The sequence below is a fragment of the Panthera onca genome, chromosome B3 (assembly GCF_046562875.1).
Source record: "Panthera onca isolate mPanOnc1 chromosome B3, mPanOnc1 haplotype 2, whole genome shotgun sequence".
Lineage (NCBI taxonomy): Eukaryota > Metazoa > Chordata > Mammalia > Carnivora > Felidae > Panthera > Panthera onca.
The window spans coordinates 109,809,321-109,829,795 of record NC_138344.1 but is presented as its reverse complement, the minus strand read 5'-3'; the positions used below and the strand labels follow the sequence as shown (position 1 = coordinate 109,829,795).

Here is a 20,475-nt window from a genome sequence, read left to right as displayed (position 1 = left end):
CTGAAAAAACTCACCACTCAGGGTGAATTGCTATTTGCAAGACCTGTCTGTAAAGAGACTGTTCAGGGAATTTATCTTAGCGGATCAAACTTGCAAACAAAGCTGATAATGTCCAGTAGCTGTGACTCCACTGAGAAGGGCATTAAAATCCGTTCAATGTCCATTAACATGGTACTTCTTTCAGTATTCATTTCTCCACAAAGCAAAGACAGCATTGAGATGGTCTCCATGAAAAAGACATACTTAAATTTCTGAGGCTAAGTATTTTTACTTAGTAGCATTGCTAAATCATACTAAGTTGAAAGTCAGAGAATAGGCATTGTTTAAACAGTAATAGTAATAGACTGAATGAAGATCTAAGTCAAGAGCAATGGCTCTATTTTATGGTAGCATGAGATGTCACTTATTCCCGTTAAAAAGACTGACTTGAACTCAAGGGAATTCGTCATCAATTTATCATCACCTTCTGCCCTCGAATCTAAGAAGTTTCAGCCCTAGTTCTTTCTCTAAGAACAGCTGTTACCTGTGGGTGAATCTTCCTGGTGAGCTGACAGGTAGCAAACACTAAGACTTTGGAGATAATGTGAAGAAAACATGTATGAATCTGAGAACCTGATGACAACCATATTGCTTATATGGTCAAAACAGAATCTACTCACAGGTCTGAGAAAAATCTATGAAGGTGAAGGAAAGCTACTGAAAGGATAATATAAACTTAATTTTTTTTTAAGTAGGCTCCACACCCAGCATGGAGTGCAGTGCCGGGCTGGAACCCATAATACCGAGATCAAGAGCTGAGATAAAGAGTCGGACACTTGGGGCCCCCGGGTGGCTCAGTCAGTTGAGCGTCCGACTTCGGCTCAGGTCATGATCTCACTGTCTGTGAGTTTGAGCCCCACGTCGGGCTCTGTGCTGACAGCTTAGAGCCCAGAGCCTCCTTCGAATTCTGTGTCTCCCTCTCTCTCTGACCCTCACCTGCTCACGCTCTCTCAAAAATAAAAATGAACATTAAAAAAAACTTTTCAAAAAGAGTCACTCAACCGACTGAGCCACCCAGGTGCCCCAATACAAACTTAATTTAATTTAATGTTTTTTTTAGAGTTTATTTATTTTGAGAGAGTGCAAGTGAGCGCTGAAGAGGGGCAGAGAGAGAAGGAGAGAGAATCCTAAGCAGGCTCCTCACTGTCAGCACAGAGCCTGATGCGGGGCTCAATCTCATGAACCTCAAGATCATGAGTTGGGTGCTTGGGGCTCAGTCGTTTAAACATCCGACTTTGGCTCAGATCACGATCTCGCGGTTCATGGGTTCGAGCCCCGCGTCGGGCTCTGTGCTGACAGCTCAGAGTCTGGAGCCTGTTTGGGATTCTGTGTCTCCCTCTCTCTCTGTGTCTCTGCCTCTTGTAGTCTATCTGTCTCTCTCTCTCTCTCTCAAAAATAAACATTAAAAAAAAAAAACAAAAAAGAGTCGGACGCTTAACTGACTAAGCCACCCAGGCATTTTAAACTTAATTTTAAAAATAAAGACAAGCTCCAGGCACTGCATAGGAGAATAAACTTGTGAATATGAGCCCATGGAAGTCAGGAAAGCGAACTTGATAAGTCAGTGACATCAATGAGCACCCACCAGGTTAGTGTGATGTTAACACTGGCAGGACTCAGTGGTTTCACACTGTGGAGTTTCCAGGGTTGGCGCTGAGGGTATGTAACTGATGAGAGAAATGTACAGAGTACCGAAGGGGCTTCCTAAGCATGTTGTTTATCATACCGTTCCCCCCCCCCCCCCCATCAGTTGTATTGTCCCATGAAAACTTTTCCTGGTTAAAAAATTTATTTTTCTTTCAATTCATTGCCTCCCAAAACGATACGACCAAAAACAAAACAAAGATCCAAGTTTAAAAAAATACATAAGCAAAAAACCTCATTTACCGCTAAGACCTCTTTCTCAAACACTGATCTCACAAAGAGGTATGTGAACGTGGTGGCAGAGGGGCACTCAAGAAATGTCATCTCACACATACAAGGACATGGACACTGGTCAGTTTTCTCTGGAAAAACACACCAATATTATGAAATGTGAACACGCTAAAAAACACAGCCACTACAGGGAAGGTCTGAGTTAGCAGATGTCATAGGCACCTATATGCTGACAAAAGTTTGTTTGCCCACCTGCTGCTCGGCGAGCCTCTTCTGGATCTCTTGATCGTCACAGACGTCATAAACAACAGGCTTAGAAAGCTCTGACTCAATTCGAGCCAACCAGGTGCGAAGGTTGCTCATGTTTTTGTCCAACTGCTGAATAAACGCAAAGGTCTCCTTCAGCTTCTTCACCCTAAACATATTTGCAGGAAAAAAAGGAGGTTAAAAAAAAAAAAAAAAAAAAAGCCCAACGTTGAGTGGTGAGAAAAACAAGGTGTCACAGGATAAAAAGCAGCTTATGTTGGTTATTGATTTTATAGCAGGAACAGCTCTCACGTCACGGATAGGAGTTTTCACAGAATATGTGACACTTCACAAATTGCTGGTCTGGTTGATTTTCAAATGCACTATGAATTAATCCACCCCTACAAATATGAAGTCCTATCTTTCCCAGAGTAGGATCCCCTAAGACCCAGTACCTCTTTCTAGGGCTGCAGAGGACAGAGGAGATGCTATCCCCGCTCTCTCTAGGTTAAAACAACCACGCTGGATTTCTGTCCAGTTTCTGTCTTGGGTATGCCTGAGATCGCGGCGGTCAGGGACATTCCCCGATGGTTTAAAGACGTTACGTGCCTGGCTCGCTTGATGATCATCTGGCCCATGATGACGCTCGTGGAACCCTCCTCTTGAGCAAGCACAAAACATATGCTAAAGCCCACCGCATCCAATCTAAGGGGTTGAGGGTGCCACACACATATACCCAGCCCATTATGGGGCCGCTGTGCCAGGCCAAAAAGGGAGGAGGGAGTGGGGAGGAGGGACAGGCCAGGATAATCTGCAAGCACCGTTCTAAATCCATCTGCCTCCTACTCCGTGTGGAGCGGATTTGAACGGACACACACGGCGTCAGTATAATTGGTGAGCTCACTGGCGCCTCAAGGTACTGTCGGGGGGAAACGGCTTGTTCTGGGGATCTGTGGATTCTCAGCGAATCTCAGCGACTTGAAGTAATAGCCGTGACGCCAAGTTCCCACCAACCAAGACTCAGGTTACAAGGTGCCTTCAGAACTCCATCCTACAGCACTAGAGAAAGAAAAACTGAGGCTCCAACTCACCAGAAATGCACTGTCTTCCCAGGTTGCCTGTGAGCAGTTCCCTAGCGCCCTCCTTGCCCTCCTCCTCCTACCCACCTGTGGGTCTGCGGCCAAAGTGTACACTTGGGGTGGCATGGCCGATCCATGCATGCTCCGGTGCTTTCACAGTCCTCGCCCCACCCTGTCGTATCAGTTTAATCCCCTGACCTTTTCAAGTTGTCCAGCATGCAGTGGCCTCTCTGCCTCTTTCCCTGCACTCTGCAAAGTGGCTCCCCTTCCCTTCTCCTGGAGCCTCCAGCACGGCTCACCGAAGACACTGGGGGGCCCCTGGCCCACGTGCTCCCGCAGCACCTGGGACCTCCTGCCCTGTGTTGCGTCTGCGTCTCTCATTCGCTATCCACCCATCGCAACAGAGCCCGTGCTGGCCAGGCTGCACGGGGCTCCCTACCTCTGCCAGCCCAGTACCTCCCACACTGCCTGGTGGGCGGTGTTGACAAACATTTGTTGCATGAATAAATGTGTAAGGGCATCTCCACTACAAACGTAGACCATAGAATTGTGTGTGTGTTTTTTTTTAAATGTTTTAATTATTTTTATTTTATTTTTTTTTTAACGTTTTTTTAATTTATTTTTTTTGAGACAGAGAGAGTCAGAGCATGAACGGGGGAGGGTCAGAGAGAGGGAGACACAGAATCCGAAACAGGCTCCAGGCTCTGAGCTGTCAGCACAGAGCCTGACGCGGGGCTCGAACCCACGGACCGCGAGATCATGACCTGAGCCGAAGTCGGCCGCTCAACCGACTGAGCCACCCAGGCGCCCCTGTTTTAATTTATTTTTGAGAGACAGAGCACAAGTGGGGGAGGGGCAGAGAGAGAGAGGGAGACACAGACTCCGAAGCAGGCTCCAGGCTCTGAGCTGCCAGCACAGAGCCTGACGCGGGGCTCGAACTCATGAACCGCGAGACTACGACCCTGAGCCTAAGTCGGATGTTTAACCGATTGAGCCACCCAAGCGCCCCAGAATTGTGTGTTTTAATTTTTGTTTATTTATTTATTTTTGAGTCCTACCATCAACCAAATCAACCCTGGGGACTGACGTCTAGCTCCAGCTCTCTTACCAGCTGGTTTTATGATTTAGGAAAAATCCTTTTGTTTCAGCCTCCTCATCTCTAGTAGGCTTCTGAGGTCCCTCAAGGTCCAGGGAGGTGATAATATCTGGGTGAAGTTACGGCCAGAGTTCTGGAAGTGAGCAGACCTGGGTCTAAGTCCCATTGCACCATTTATGGGCTTTGCACACTGCAAGGAGCCCAACTTTCCTGATTCCCAGTTTCCTGGTCATCCACCTTGCAGGTGGTTCTGAGCCCCAAAACAAAAGGACGTGTGTCAAGTCTTTGGCACAGAGCCTTATTGCCACCACTGGGATTACACGATGCTACGACACCACCTCATTCACACGACACCGGACCTCACAAAGTCCTTTCATAAATATTTATTCTCAACAGTGCCAGGAGGGAGGCCAGCTTAGGAGGCGGCCACGGAGTCTGGTGGTAAAGAGCACAGACTTTGTGGTGAGGGCCTCGGTTTGAATCCTAGCTCTGTTTAAGCTCATCTGAAAAACTGTCAACAGCAGTTAGTCCCTTCCTTCACTGGGTGGCTGAGAGGGCTGAAGGAGATATAAATACATGAAATGCATTTGGCACTGTGCCTAACAGAGATAAATGCCCAGAAACCACGATCGAGAGGATTTTCATGGTGGTTAAGTTTTTCCAAATTACAATCTTACTGCAAATACCACAAGGAGTTCCTTTCAAAGCCTCAAGATGATTTATTAAAAAGGAAGAAACAGAATCTGGGGCCAGGCTTGGATGCAGTTGTAACCTAGATCTTGCCTTCGTCCCTGTGGCTTTCGAGGGACACCCTCCTCCCCCCAGTATCTTGTCACCCTGACTGCCTAGGGATCAGAAAGGACACGCCAGACAATGCCAGAGGAGCTGGGAAACCCAGGCCCTATTGGACAAGGAGTCTTCCATGCAGTTTGCAAGGGGCTGCTCTTCTGGAGGCTCTGGCTGGAGAGGCAGCCCAGCCCTGAGAGCTCCCTAGAATGGAGGGGAGAGGAGGGTCAGCAGCTTCCGCACAGCTCTCCTGCCTCCACCTCCATCCAGCACCTGACCCTACGCCATCCTCAGTATCCCAGCCTCTTTATTTTAAAAAGAAAAGCGCTAAAATGCAATTCTTTAAACGGGGGGGGGGGGGGGGGGGGCGGCTAACAGACAAAAGAACCTGGATGTAAACAGAGACGAAGCGACCTTGAATCCTATTAATCCCAGGGTGAGACGTACAATAAGTGGGGGTGGGGACTGGTAGGAGGCAGGTGGAAGAATAATTTACTTGGCTTCACCAGGACTGATACTCCAGGCCAGTGACGTCCAAAATGGAGTGCTCAAGACAATCCAATGGAGTATGGGAACAAAATATTAGACTTTCTAGTGCTGTCCCATTCTTTTGAAGCGTCTACACTGGGCACACTTTAGAATTCACAAACTTTACGACCATGTGGCACAACTACAGACCATGCTGACATGTACCTGTGCCAGGTCTGTCGTGCTTTATACCCGGGCAACTCATTTAATCCTCCTGGCAATGCTAGGAGATCAGTACCATTAGCATCCCCATTTGACAGAGGAGGTAACTGTGGCACAGGGATTAAATAACTTGCCCCAGTCACATATGATTAAATGGCAGAGGCAGGATTTCAACCTGGGCATGCTGTTCTTAGGCTCTTTCCTCAGGGCAACTCATATAAACCTACATACGCTAACGTGCACACACGAGCCCATGAGATAACGTTAGGCACGGGATGCCTTTTGTTGCTGTAGGGAACGTGATTAGAAGTCCAGAGTCGTGGCTCTAGGATACGCTGCGGGGGTAGAAGCCTGTCCACCAAGTGCTATACTTCGGGTGCTCCCAGTTGCCCCTCCATGATTTCCTTTCAGTAAGCATTTAACCATGTGCTTTGTCTTGGATCCTGTGCAGATCCCAAGGATTCAGGAGACAACTGAAATACAGATCTTATTCCCAAAGAGCTGATAACCTAACTTAGATTGAATTTCGACATTATAATAACAATATAGGAGGCGTTTCATAAATATCTTTTGAATGAGTAAAGGAGGTTCACCCATACCTTCAAATTTGTCTTCTTCATAAAACACATAGCTAGGTTCTATGTTAAAGGAAAGAGGTAAAGGTCAGAGCACCTCTAAGCCATCTTGCCACAGAACAATTTGCTGCCACACTGCAAGCCCTACATGCTCGGTCCTTTGGCATGTAGAGAATAGTCCTGAAATGTAAATTATTCCATATAGATGAATTTGATATATTTTTTTTTAATTTTTAACATTTATTTATTTTTGAGACAGAGAGAGACAGAGCATGAACGGGGGAGGGGCAGAGAGAGAGGGAGACACAGAATCGGAAGCAGGCTCCAGGCTCTGAGCCGTCAGCCCAGAGCCTGAGGCGGGGCTCGAACTCACGGACCGCGAGATCGTGACCTGAGCTGAAGTCGGACGCTCAACCGACTGAGCCACCCAGGCGTCCCGATGAATTTGATATTCAAAGCCTCCATCACACATTGTAAGCCTTAGGTCTGATACATAGAATGATACTAGCCGGACTTGATCTGGTTCCATACAGGGCAAGCGAAATATTGACAGGCACACAAATCATACATACCCTTAGGTCAAATTAAAGAGAAAGGGAAGGTAGGAGGAAAAGAAAAGAAGAACGTTGCCAAGAAGCTATAAAAGATTCACCTAATCAGGATCCAACCTACCCCTATGTCCCAACCTCCGACTGAGGACGTAATATCCAAAATTGCATGGTGATTTAAATAAATGTTGTTTTTTTGTTTGTTTGTTTTTTTTTTTTTAGATAATCCCGTCACAACTTACTCTAGGAACCCTCACGTGTACTGTTGAGTTTGTATCGTATTCTATACAGATACTGTAATCTCATTATCACCTTTCCAGGGTCAAGAAGTATGGGTCATTTGCCAACCCAGGCAACCAACCTCCATGTTAGGCCTTGTTAATATCGCTCTTGGAAACATTTAAATCTCGAGTTCATGTTGAGAAACAAGGAAACCCATTCAGAATCCAGACCGCTGGCACAGGGAAGCAACCACAACATTGCATTACATCAACCATGGAGGCAGTTTGTTTACGTGGCTCATCGTCTCTAACTTGCCCATGTTTTACCCAGGTGCACCACATATAGAAATCCTGTTTCTCTACAAACAATAAGTGTGATTTCCCGAGTCAAATTCTAATTCTGAGGCTTGGGAGAACAACATTTTTAGGTGCAAAGGGGAAGTTTCTCACCTGTGTAGATTACTGGAAGACCTTTTTATATGAAATCAAACAAAATAAGAATTTTTACTACGAGTAGCTACAAATTAGGAGATCTTTTGCAGGGATTATGGGTAGAAATGCAGCAGATAATCAAGGCAAATAAAGTTTTATTTTAATAGTGATAGATCAGAATACAATACTTATGAGCCCTGTCTCCCTCTAAAACAAACAAAACCAAATCTGGTTAGTATCATTCTATGTAGCAGACCTAAGGCTTACAACATGTGATGGAGGTTTCTAGTATCAAATTCACCTATATGGAATAATTTACACTGCAGTCCTATTCTCTACATGCTAAAGGGTCTACAGCTAAAATACAAAGACCTTAGATCATCATCAATGAGAAAAATCCTATGCCAATGTGGACAGCATAACTTAAAAAATACTGAAAACCGAGATGGTCAAAATATCTGAATTTGTGCAGAAACAAACAGCTACTCAAACCTGGGGGCAGCTGTCAGCTGCTAAAAACACCATACAGATTCTGTACAAATGCATGTTTTTACGTGACTAAACAGCTTTATAGTAAGATAATCAATTACTCCAAGATCTTGAAGCCCTGATTTGAGACATTTGAGCTAATCGTCTCTTTGAAGCATTCATGTCGCCGGAGGACTTCCATTTTCCACACAGCATAATCGCCCCTCTCCCTTGCTTGTCAAAAGCTGGGCGCAGACGCCACGCTCGCGAGCTGACACTGGGAGAGAACCCATCCCCCCCCTCCCCATGGCTGAGCACACACACACACACACACACACACACACACACTCCACAGCCACCATCTCATCCATCGCTCCTATTGTAACCAAAATGAGGGAGCAAGAAAGGGAGACATACAGAGGCAGCAGCCGCCCCTCGGCCATATGCTGGGCTGATGGCTGAAATGGCACTTACTGTTGATGAGAAAAAACCATTCCTTCTGTTTAGGGGAAGCTCCAAGTTCCCGGCTGCACCTCCACCTCCCGGGCCAAGGCAGCCCCTCCCCCGGCCACCCGCCAGTCCATCCCCTGGCTCAGCATCCGAGCGGCCGCCCTCCCGCAGGCTCGGGCCACAAAGCAGCGCCCCCAGGAAGGGAGCCGACCTGCCTCTCGGCTCACTGCAGTTTTAATCTCCGTTTTCTCCCTTCCAATAAACAAATATCTCCAGCTCCTTCCTCTCTCTCTCTCACACACACAGTCTTTGTTCTGACGCTACAGGATTGCAATGCTGGAGGAAGAAAGTCACAGTGTTATCTTGGCTGTGGGTTATTTATGAAGTGCTGTAAACAGAGGGAAGAGAAACATTTAGGTTTGGGGCACGGGAAAGAGGATTTCTGTCCTCCTCAAGCCAAATTTTGGCTTCAGATTGGAAAAAACTGGTGAAACTGGAAACCCCTGAGTCCAACAGGGATACCCTCCTAGGGTCCTCCTGAGGAAGAAATTTCCAGGGAATGCGGGGGTGGGAGGTGGGTTTCTGCCCTGCCTTTTTAGCCCTGTGCATCCTGGTTTAGGAAAAGGCAGAGAGTTCACCAACTCCATTCCTCCGCCTTTTGCAAAAAAATTCTATGTTATAGTACAAATGGAGTTCAAGACTTTGCAGAGGAAGAGATTTTGCAATTTTCCTTGTTAGCTCCTCCCAGGATTGACCATAATGTCTCTGAAAATTCCTCCATATCCCTAATCTGGGTTTCTCTAGGGTATCCCAAGTGGCTGTTTACCAGAGCACCCTTGGTTTGTGTCCAGCCCCTTTCAGACTTACTCTCCGCCTTATTTGAAGCCTCAACAATATCATTTCTCATGGGTCCCTAAAGCCCAACATACCATAATTATTATATCCCCACCTTGAAACACAGCGAGCACATTCTAGACCCGTGAAATTAAGAGCACAGTCTTGGAAACCGTTCTCCCCAAATGCAACATCTAACTGGTGCCTACACGCTTAGCTGTCCCTGGGACCTGCTAAGTATGATCCCCCAAAGACTAGTACATTGGACCTGCTGATGCTGTCCGTTCACTGACCCCCCGGTGGTTGCGGTCTTCTTGAGGAAACTCCCCAACCCTCAGGGCCCAGGAGCAGCAGCCCCATGCTCCAGAGGGGGAAAGATCAGGCTGATGGGAAGGAAAATGGAGATGGGGAGGGTGACCTCACATCTGGCTTCTCCTGCACTAAAATCTCTAAATCCTTCCAGTTGTACTGGATCAGGCCAGAGCAAGTCAACTCTATGACTAGCGGCATTGTTTGGTCTTCCAAAATAACCTTGAGAAAATACAGATAAAAAGAGAGCAAGGAAAAACTTTATCAATTTAAAAAGGCACACATCTCCCTGCCCATTCTGCAAGGGATGGAAAACACTCCCAACACATAGTTGCCATGGTAATAACTGCTAGGTTCAAATGACAAAATTTTAATTGCTACTATTGTGAAACAGGTGGGGTTTTCACGTTTGGTAGGTGAAATGTGAAAATTATGCTTAGTTAAAAAGTTTCTTTTCATGGACTTGATTCTTCTGATAGTGAGAACTATCTAGTCTAAACAGGGAGGGATCGTATGGGAGCATGCCTGAGCAAGTCCCCCCCTTGAAACACTGGCTTAAGGATATCAAGTCTGCTAATGACGTTGCCATCAAGAGAAATTAAATTTTTTTTTTAGATCTGTATTTTTTAGAGAGAGCATGAGCAGGGGAGGGGCAGAGAGAGAGAAAGGGAGACACAGAATCTGAAGCAAGCCCTAGGCTCTGAGCTGACAGCGCAGAGCCCAACGTGGGGCTCAAACTCACGGACAGTGAGATCATGACCTGGGCCAAAGTCAGAGGCTTAACTGACTGAGCCACCCAGGCGCGCCAACCATCAAGAGAAATTAAAGAGAAAGGTAAAAACATTGAGGACATTTTTTCTTAAGGAAAAGAAAAAATAAAGCCCCCGTGGTTCCTTTTTCCATAATGAACATTCAGAAAAAACAGATAAGCAAAAAGAAAACTGAAGTCACTGATGATGCCTACACCAACAGATAACCAATGTAAACATTCTGGAGTATGTCTTTCCATCCAGTGGTCCCGTCTGTTTTAGGCACTGACAGCTTTGACCAGATCATTCACACATACTGCTAGAAAGAGTCTTTAAAAAGAGCTTCCCTTCTCCTCAGCTACTTTTCCCCAGGTCTCTGAAGAGGCTCCACAACTAGCCAAAGTGACTTACCAAAGACAGACTGACCAGTGGCCACAGGGCTCCTACTTCATAGGATGAAGCTAGGGGTTTACTGAATGCAATGGGGAGGGGTTTCTGGGAAACAAAAGTAGATGGGTTTTTAAGGAGTTCAACTGTTGGGTTTCTGAAATCCAGGTAGACACAGATGAGAAGTAGGAGACTGAATTTTCCTCTGGCATCAGTCCCACTGAAGGCAGGATGGTGGGGAGGTGGGGGGGGGGGCGGGCAGGACCCCCTTTTCAGAGCTTTGGTCTGTGCTGGCTGAAGCAAGCCAACTTTGTACCTTTTGTCCATCATCCAACATCTCGTGCCTAAAGTGTTCCCACTAATAGGTAGCTGAGCTGCCTCTAAAACGGGATCACACATATTGGGAGTTCTGAAAACTTCTTGTAATTTAGTTGTCTCTCCTGCATTGACATTTTGCTGGGTGAGTCTTCAAAGATATTATCTAAGAAAACATGAAGGGGGAGGAGCTAATAGCTACAATATTTTAAAACAATTTTTTTAAAGATTTTATTTCTAAGTAATCTCTTCACTCGATGTGGGGCTCAAACTTACAACCCCGAGATCGAGTTGAATGGTCTACTGACCCAGTCAGCCAGGTGCCCTAATAACTGTAATTTTAAAAAAAGTTAACTCTTGGGGCTCCTGGGTGGCTCAGTCGGTTAGGCGTCCGGCTTCAGCTCAGGTCATGATCTTGTGGTCGCGAGTTCGAGCCCCGCGTCAGGCTCTGTGCTGACAGCTCAGAGCCTGGAGCCTGTTTCAGATTCTGTGTCTCCCTCTCTCTGACCCTCCCCCCATTCATGCTCTGTTTCTCTCTGTCTGAAAAATAAATAAACATTAAAAAAACCCCAAAACATAAAAAAGTTAACTCTTCATTTAATCTGTCAAACAAGCATAGTAGTATAAAATTAGTATTTCTTGTCATCAAGTCAGATTGAGTTCTAGAATAATCACACCATACACCAAAAAAACAAAACAAAACAAAACAAAAAAAAAACCAAAAACATAGTGCTTCAATGGCCTTTCTGTTGGTGAAATGAATAGCATGTTTTACATGAATTTAGATATCATTAAGGTAAGCAGCTGCCCAAGGGCCCATGACGATTGGGAAAATCTCCTGCAGCAATTCTCATGGAGAGCCACTTCTCGGAATTTTGATGTCTACACCCAAGGCCAATATAACCTTATGTGAGGTTAGGTTCCCCTGCTCCCTCCTTTGATTAGCTGGTAATTTGGGGAGATGTATCCTTCAGGTTCTCTGCTTTAACGATTTTACAGAAGCTGAAGAACACCTTACAAGTAGAGAAAGAACAGTGGCTTGGGTCTAAGCCTGCTTTCTCCTCCTCATTACCATGTAACCACCCTGCACTGCGCCCCAGGCTAATAGCGTATGTGTGCAAACAGACCCATAGCTGTCCTGCTGCTCTCTCATCCAGGATCTTGTGCCTAGCTTATCAACCAAGACACTAAAGGTTCTGCTTGGCATTGTTCAAATCTAAATTCTGCAGCCTGTGCTCCCAACCCCTTTCCTCGGTGGTGACACCTTTGCGTAGTACCCAGCATGAAATCAGTGTCAGAGATCCGACAAGGAGCTAATTCCACGTGAGGCTATGGCAGGTCTCAGCTTGCCTCAACCCACAAAGTCAACTGAAGGGTAAACCCCATTCAGAGCTTCTTAGGCTCTCAGCCATCTGTCTCACCTGGTCTTTGCTTTAAGAGAAGAGAAATTACTCTCTCCCAAGTCCTCTAGTTTTGAAGGGATTAGACTCTCCTTCTGTTCTCTTCGCTACAAACCGCAAGAGTCTAGGGGAGCAGGGAGGCAACACCACTATGAGTGGCAATCCTGGCACCTCACATGCTGGCTATGTAATTACAGGCAGGTTACGCATCTTCAACTTCTCAGTCTCCTTATCTGTAAAATGGGATAATGGTATCTACCTTTCAGAATTACAATGACGATTAAGTGAAATCATGTGTAAAAAGCACATGGTCAAGAATATAACTCTGGATTTTTGGCTCAGGTCATGATCTCGAGTTTCATGAGGTCCAGCCTCAGGTGGGCTCTGTGCTGACAGGGCAGAGCCTGCTTGGGATTCTCTCTTCCTCTCTCTCTCTCTCTGTCCCTCCCCCCTCAAATAAATAAACATTAATAAAGAAAAAAGAAAAAATAAAAAATAAAAAAAAAAGAATGGACTGTCACTCTAGTCTTCGGGAAGCATAATCTAGACCTTACTCCTAAATGATCCATAAACAGGTCTGATGTCATCATACTCTCGATTAGCGCCAGGTGCTCCAGAAGACTTAGGATATAAAGACGATGTCAACAAAGACATGCTAGACACAATTTACTTAACAGAAACGATCGCATTCTTAGGCACTGAAATGTTCACGTCAACCAATATCTGAGACGCTCTGTTGTTGTTGTTTTGTTTTTTAGAGAGAGGGAGAGACAGAGGGAGAGGCAGGGGGAGAAGGAGACAGAGAATCTTAAGCAGGCTCCATGCCCAGCTCAGAGCCTATGAGATCGTGACCTGAGCCCAAATCAAGAGTGGGATGCTTAGGCAACTGAGCCACCCAGGTGCCTCTCTGAGGCACTGTTCTAAGCACTGGGAATTTAAGAGAGTCAAAGACACTGGTCTCCTGGAAGAAAGACCTCTTAGTATTAGACACAACTGAGGGAATCCTCTCCCATTTAATAAACATGCTACTTCGTCTTACAGTCTTCTTAGGGGAAAACAATGATAACAGCCACTCAGGGAATGCTGGCTCCTACAGGCTGGTCCTGTGCCACATGCGGGACACAAACCATTCATCCTCATAGCAGCCTCTGACGTAAGCAGTGCTATTAGACGTAGTTTGCAGATTTGGAAACTGAGGCTTAGAAAGGTTAGATCTGGAGTGCTTGGGTGGCTCAGTTGGTTCACTGTCCGGCTTCAGCTCAGGTCATGATCTCACAGTTTGTGAGTTCGAGCCCTGCATCGGGCTGTGTGCTGACAGCTCAGAGCCTGGAGCCTGCTTTGGAATCTGTGTCTCCCATGCTCTCTGCCCCTCCCCCACTCACTCACACTCTGTTTCTCTGTCCCCAAAATAAATAAACATTAAAAAAAATAATAATAATAATAAAATAAAGGTTAGATACCACTCAAGTTTCTACAGTAAGTGGGAAAGGCAGGATGTGCTCAAAACCTGTGCTCTTAATCTTTTTTGGGTTACCACCATGGATTTCTACAGATTTTTTTTTTTTTCAACTGGCAATACAGACAAGTTAAATTCCGCCCAGCCTATGCTGCCAGCCAAATCACCCTAATGTTTGTTTTGGCAAACCCTCCACTGCTCAAGAACCATGAATGACTCAGACTTTATTTAGGAGGCCAAATCTTCGGTTGAGATTGAAGGTCTTTTAAGCATTAGCCCTAATCCACCTCTCTAGCTTCATCTCCTACATTTGAGCCAATGGAGCTTCTTGTTATTTTCTGAAAGACTTCCAAGCTGCTCGATCCCTGTATCCTTTTGCTCACAACGTAACGGTCTCTGCCACCAGTAACCCTCAAGGATCCCAACCCATCACTCAGGACCATCTGGGAACACCACTCCTCTGAAAGGCTCCTCCTCATTCCTGCCCCCACTCCAGAAAGATGAGCTCTGAGCTCGCAAACCACTTGGCTTTACAGCTGCTCAGATGTCTGCTCCCATTAACGTAATTGACTCATCTTACTTCCTGTCTGTAATTCTCATAGCCCTTAGCCTGGCGCCCTTGCTGATTGAATCAGGTTCACTTATGGTTTACAGTAAACAGTGAGGTCAAGGAAATAAATGCCAAATTATTAAGAGCATCTTATTTTCATTACTCCCTAATTCCTCATTCTCCTTACAGGTCCTCCTGTATATTCTGCATCTCAGGCGTGTTCCAAATATCTGAGCACACTGCTACAGAAGAGACTCGCATGGCCAGTGTAAACACAAAGCTGCCATGAGTGGTCCCAGAGCTGAGTGACCATTTTTTGCGGGCCAGGTTGCACGTGAAAAACATTTCGGTTGGGGTCTGTCTTTGGAGAGAGAATTTGAAGACAAAAGACACTTAAAAGCTCTGGGTGGTGTCAGCTTCATTATTCTGTGAGGGGAGATAAAATTACCAGTCTTATTTCTGATAAGGTTGCACTAGAGAATATAGCTTTGATTTGTGGCTACCGACACACCTCCTAAGGCCACATCTTAGGACCAGATGCCCACTGGGGCCTGCAGACCAGCATCTAGAAATCAGGCACATGTCCCGACCTATTTGCATTTGCCTACATACAAGCAGGGACAGGCAGAGACGATTTCATCTGGGGGACACACAAGCATTGAAGTAGAGTTGAAGTTTCTAAATACTTCGTCCAGGATCTCTTCTCAAATTAAACCTAACTTCACATGAAATTTTAAGCTAAAGAAAAAAACATTGAAGTCTCATATATGAAAATACAATCTTCCTAAAAGGTTGAAATAAGAATTTCACCCGAAGTTTGCCTTCCTAAGTTTATGAAACTGCTAGGATGCTTTAGAGGAGACTAAGCTTAGTTTCTGGATGTGTGATGTCACCACGGTGCCTAGGAAATAAGAGTAACTTCTAGGCCATTTCTCACCTTGATCCAATGACATCAAAAAGATGCTGCCAGCGGTCATTGATTTTGTTGAGCTTGTCATCGATCTCAGCTGCTCTTGTCTTGTTGCTGGCCTTGATCAACTGGTCACCCATTTGCTTTAACTGTAACTTGTTTTCACTAAACAAGTTTATTTCTTCCATGCAGTCCTGGCAAAGGCACCAAAACACAAAAGCCTCAGTTACTACTGAAAATTCACTTCTTCGCCAGTCACAAACATACAGCCGCCTCTTGAAATTAAAAAAGAATTCAAAAGCTTCTCTTACCTGTTAATGCAACTCTTCAGTGAGTAGCTAAAAAGTCAAACAACACCCACTTGGCTCATGTGTAATACGTAAGGCAGTAGTTAACTTTTTAAACAAAATTTTTTTTAATGTTTATTTACTTTTGAGATAGAGACATAGTGTGAGTGGGGGAGGGGCAGAGAGAGAGGGAAACACAGAATCTGAAGCAGGCTCCAGGCTCTGAGCTGTCAGCACAGAGCCCGATGCAGGGCTCAAACTCGGGAATGGTGAGATCATGACCTGAGCCGAAATCGGACGCTTAACCAAGTCACCCAGGCGCCCCAGTAGTTATTATCTTTTTACGTTTTTATTTTTATTAACAAAATTTTTTTTTAAATGTTTATTTATTTTTGAGACGGAGAGAGACAGAGCATGAAGGGGGGAGGGTCAGAGAGAGAGGGAGACACAGAATCTGAAGCAGGCCCCAGGCTCTGAGCTGTCGGCACAGAGCTCGACGTGGGGCTCGAACTCAACAGACCGTGAGATCACGACCTGAGCCGAAGTCAGGCGCTCAACCGACTGAGCCACCCAGGCACCCCACTTTCTTTCTAAACAAATTTTTTAAAAAGTTATTTATTTTTGAGAGAGAGAGAGAGAGAGAGAGAGAGAGAGAGAGAGAGAGAAAGAGTGTGAGTGGGGGAGGGGCAGAGAGAGGGAGACACAAGATCTGAAGCAGGCTCTGCCGAATTGGGATGCTTAACCGACCGAGCCACTCAGGAGCCCCAGTAAGAGCTTTCTTGAAATAACCGAGTGGCATTTTGGGTGACCGCAGCAAGAAGCCTTCCCCTGTGGAGCCTGGTGGCCATTTCAAAAATTATGAGCCCCAGTTGCTGTTGGCGTCTCCCCTTTGGCGAGGGGAGCTCTCTCATAGCGACAACCAGAGAAGCCACAACCCCTGGCATATGAACTGATGCTTAAGCTGACAAGAGCCCTGCTCTGGCCAGACTTCCTGAGAGTAGGCACAACAAGCCTCATGCCCTCCTATGATGGTCCCACAACTCCCCCATCTCTCTGGAATCATCACTTACCAACTTTTCTCTGCGAATGAATAAAGACAGTGAGAAAGGCGTTCAAATTTCTGCAATGTTATTAGAAACATATCTAACAGGTTAGGCCACTGTGAGCCTGGGAATGAGGGCAGAGAATTCCGAGGCAGTCCTAACGGCAACCATCTGGATATTCCTGCTTACCTTCTGTAACTTTTCAATCATTTCTTCAATACTAAGATCTGCTGTCTGTAGAACTTTGTTTTCCATCTGCACCAGCCATGCACACAACTCTTTATTTTTTTCATTGAACACAATCCATGAATTGAGTCTGTCTTCAATCTCCTGTTTGCGTATAGCCACCTGGAAATGAAAATGATTTGGCAGCTGAGTGTTGGCAGGAAGGAAACTATTTCCTTTCCCTTCCCCCCATTAAAAAGACTATGAATTTCATTCATTTTAATCAGTAACCCTGTAGACTTAAATAACTTTACCCATTACCTAGGGTTCAACATCAACAGTTATACCTTTTTTTTTTCTTTAAAAAAATTTTTTTTAAATGTTTATTTATTTTTGACAGAGGTGGGGGGTGTGAGTGGGCGAGGGGAAGAGAGAGAGGGAGACACAGAGTTCGAAGCAGGCCCCAGGCTCTGAGCTGTTAGCACAGAGCCTGACGTGGGGCTCGAACTAATGGACTGCGAGATCATGACCTGAGCTGAAGTCGGATGCTCAACCGACTGAGCCACCCAGGTGCCCCAACAGTTACACCTTTTGATAAATGCCATAAAAGCAACAAAATCAAGATTATGTCTGAAGTGTAAATGACCGAAAGAATTCAGTTTTATTCAATGCATATCTACTATTACCAGGTCATATTAAAAATTAGATAGGAAAGATTAGCTAAATACAGTAAACATCACCCAAATTTCTTCTGATCCTTGTTCTTTCAATATACCTTTATCGATGGCTTGCTACATGCTAATTTACAGTTTTATGACCCAAATCTTTTACTTTTTTTTTTTTTTAAAGCAGGTTCCACATCCAGCATGTAACATGGGGCTTGAACTCACGAACCTAATCAAGACCTGAGCTGAAATCAAGAGTTAGACACTTAACCAACTAAGCCACCCAGATGCTCTCAAATCTTTTACCTTTTTAAAAATGACCAAGTCCTTATTTCTATTTAAGGCCAATGTCCTGCCTATTCAACTTAAAAACTATAAATCTAGATCAAAACATTAATTTAATGTTTATAATGCAAATGGACTAAAAATTAAATTTATTTCACAATTTTAGTGGTAGATTTCCAAAATAAAGCAAAGTAAAATTAAAAAACAAATGCACATTTCTCATTTAATCCACCTTCCCATTATGCCCTCTGGCTTTAGATGCAAAGTATGGAAATGGAACCACATACTGGTCTGTAGTGAGCAGGCTGACCCCACATACCCAATGCTGTATTATGCATTAGCAACCCCTAAGCTGACAAAGGCTCTTCCTCCTTAAAGGGTTCAAATTTACAAGTTAAGTATAAAGAATGCAAATCAGACTTTCTAAATGTACAAAAGTATTCTCGGCTCTTAAAAATCTTTAGAATCTTAGGGTTAAAAGAAGTAGCTAAGAGTTCTTTTCATAAAGTTTTTTTTTTTTAAATGTTTATCTATTTTTGAGAGAGAGAGACAGAGAGACAGAGCATGAGCGGGGGAGGGGCAGAGAAGGAGACACAGAATCCAAAGCGGGCTCTAGGCTCTGAGCTGTCAGCACAGAGCCCCACGCGGGGCTCGAACTCACGGACAGCCGGTCGCTCAAACCACTGAGCCACCAAGGCGCCCCAGATAAAGTTTTAACACCCCACCTTACAGGTGGGGAAACTAAGGTAGAACTCCCAGAGATTTTCCTGCTATGTACAATGAAAACAAGTAATCTTCTCAGAGTGAGGCAAAAATACTTAATGCTTATACATTCACCCAGCCAAACGTGTTAAGAAGGCTCAAAGAACTATCCCTAAAAAACAAGTTTTGTGTTTCCATTCCTGAGGGCATCTATTTATCTTAGCTTTTTAAAATCCTGGCATTTTGCACAGTGCCATTCTGATTGGTTTCCTAATGGTAACAATTAAAAGAACATCTGGGCCCCAGTCTCCCGCTTCTACCTTAAGTTTTAGGAGGCTTTTCACATACTCTAAATATTTTCTTTTATATAAAATATGAACAAAAATTCTAAGAGATCATTTAAAATTATGGTTCATTGTGAATGTTAAATACTAAAATCAAGAAGAAAAAATTATTTTACTTTATTCAAAGGCACTCAAAAGTGAATTTCATCCTTTAAATACACTTCTTCATTCACAAAAATGAGATTAAGGAATTTATTTTTCTTAGGATTATATGTTCTCAAAACAAAGACCTTTTCGAACCCTTTAGTTCCATCCTGTCACAAACATGTACTATTATACTCTAACCACGATCCAATGTTTATTAAGGAGAAGTGATCCATGGAGGTACTACGTGTAGCTGTTGACGGTTTCTTTTAGAGAGTTTTAAAAAAACAGCTACTTGAAAGGAACATCGGATTGCATGTGAATACAGAGTTCTCGGATGAAATACCCCTGTGTCAGGCACTAAGTAAGACTGTTGCTGCTCATTGGGCCCAGAGAGATACTGCAGAGACATTGCTCTTAAGGCCGGACAAGACCTCTTTGCTGAAGTCCTGATTCTAATATACCAATGGGTACTGGTCATCTGTGTAAGACAGAGCAGAAAGCTCACAGCTGCCGGTAACTGCAATTCCCCCCCCTCCCCCACCCCATTTAAGGTGAGTTTTTAAAAAGCTTATTAAAAGTGTGCAAACCTTCAGCATTGAGCACTGGAGAAACAAAGGGTCAAATCTGTTAACCATGTTGCTGCCTTCTAAAGGAACAGCAGCCAGCCTGGGCTCCAATTGAAAAGGGCCTCCGGTTCAATGAAATTAAGCCCCTTTCTACTTTGTCTGGCCTTTGGAGACATTTCAATAAACTCCAGAACAGCCGTGCCCTGCAGTTAACTGACTTACTCTCAAGCAGAGGTCTTCCCATTGTCTGTGCAAATGCTCTGTTTGCTCCTCCAAAACCATCACGTCCTCCGCAAGAATGTGCTGGGTTAAGTCGGTCTTCAGAGTGTGAAGTTCTTTCAAGTTCTGGGTCCAGTTGGCCAAAGACTTCTCTAGTTCCTGCATTTAAACACAACAAGGGGGGGAAAAAAACAACCCTTCAACTCAAGCTGCTGTTGTTTCCAAACCTGTAGGCTAATCCTTTGATTGGTCTGGGGGAGGGGAGGCCAGGGAAAGGGGCGGGACCTTCTGAATGAGAAACAGCCCAGGGCAGCGGCTGCTGTTGTGGTTGGCTGGTTCTTCACCACCCTTTTCTCAAAGGAAAACTCCTTTCTACCTTTATTTTCCTTTGCTCAGATAGTTCAGATTTTTATAGAATTAGTTCTATTTTAAAGTCATGTAGGTCTTTACCTTTATTGAGAAGAAATTATTTTTGGAGGCTGGCAACAATCTCTCTCTCTCTTGCACACACACACACACACACACACACACACCACACACTTTTAATTCTGAAACAATGTCACAGAAATGTCTATCAAGTGTGATTTCCCATCTTTAAAAAAAAAAAAAAAAACACCTAAGAAATGTATTGTTGCTACCGTGGCAATCGTAACATCATAACAATGGCTTCTGTTCAACGGAATTATTTTGGTTAAGC

General features: G+C 44.7%; 1 protein-coding gene across 12 annotated transcripts in view; it reads right to left on the bottom strand.

Moving 5' to 3' along the window:
• The window catches only part of SYNE2 (spectrin repeat containing nuclear envelope protein 2), a 339,154-nt gene that overhangs the window by 22,737 nt on the left and 295,942 nt on the right, over positions 1-20,475 (bottom strand). For 11 of the 12 annotated variants that reach the window (XM_078448168.2, XM_078448169.2, XM_078448161.2 and 8 more), the window contains 4 exons: positions 19,782-19,937; positions 16,935-17,093; positions 15,443-15,609; positions 2,167-2,329 (listed from right to left, as the gene is read on the bottom strand). In XM_078448168.2, coding sequence (XP_078304294.2) covers positions 2,167-2,329; positions 15,443-15,609; positions 16,935-17,093; positions 19,782-19,937 — 645 coding nt within the window. Of the gene's footprint in view, positions 1-2,166; positions 2,330-8,529; positions 8,820-15,442; positions 15,610-16,934; positions 17,094-19,781; positions 19,938-20,475 lie in introns of those variants that run through there. The other variant, XM_078448172.2, reaches the window with a different exon arrangement.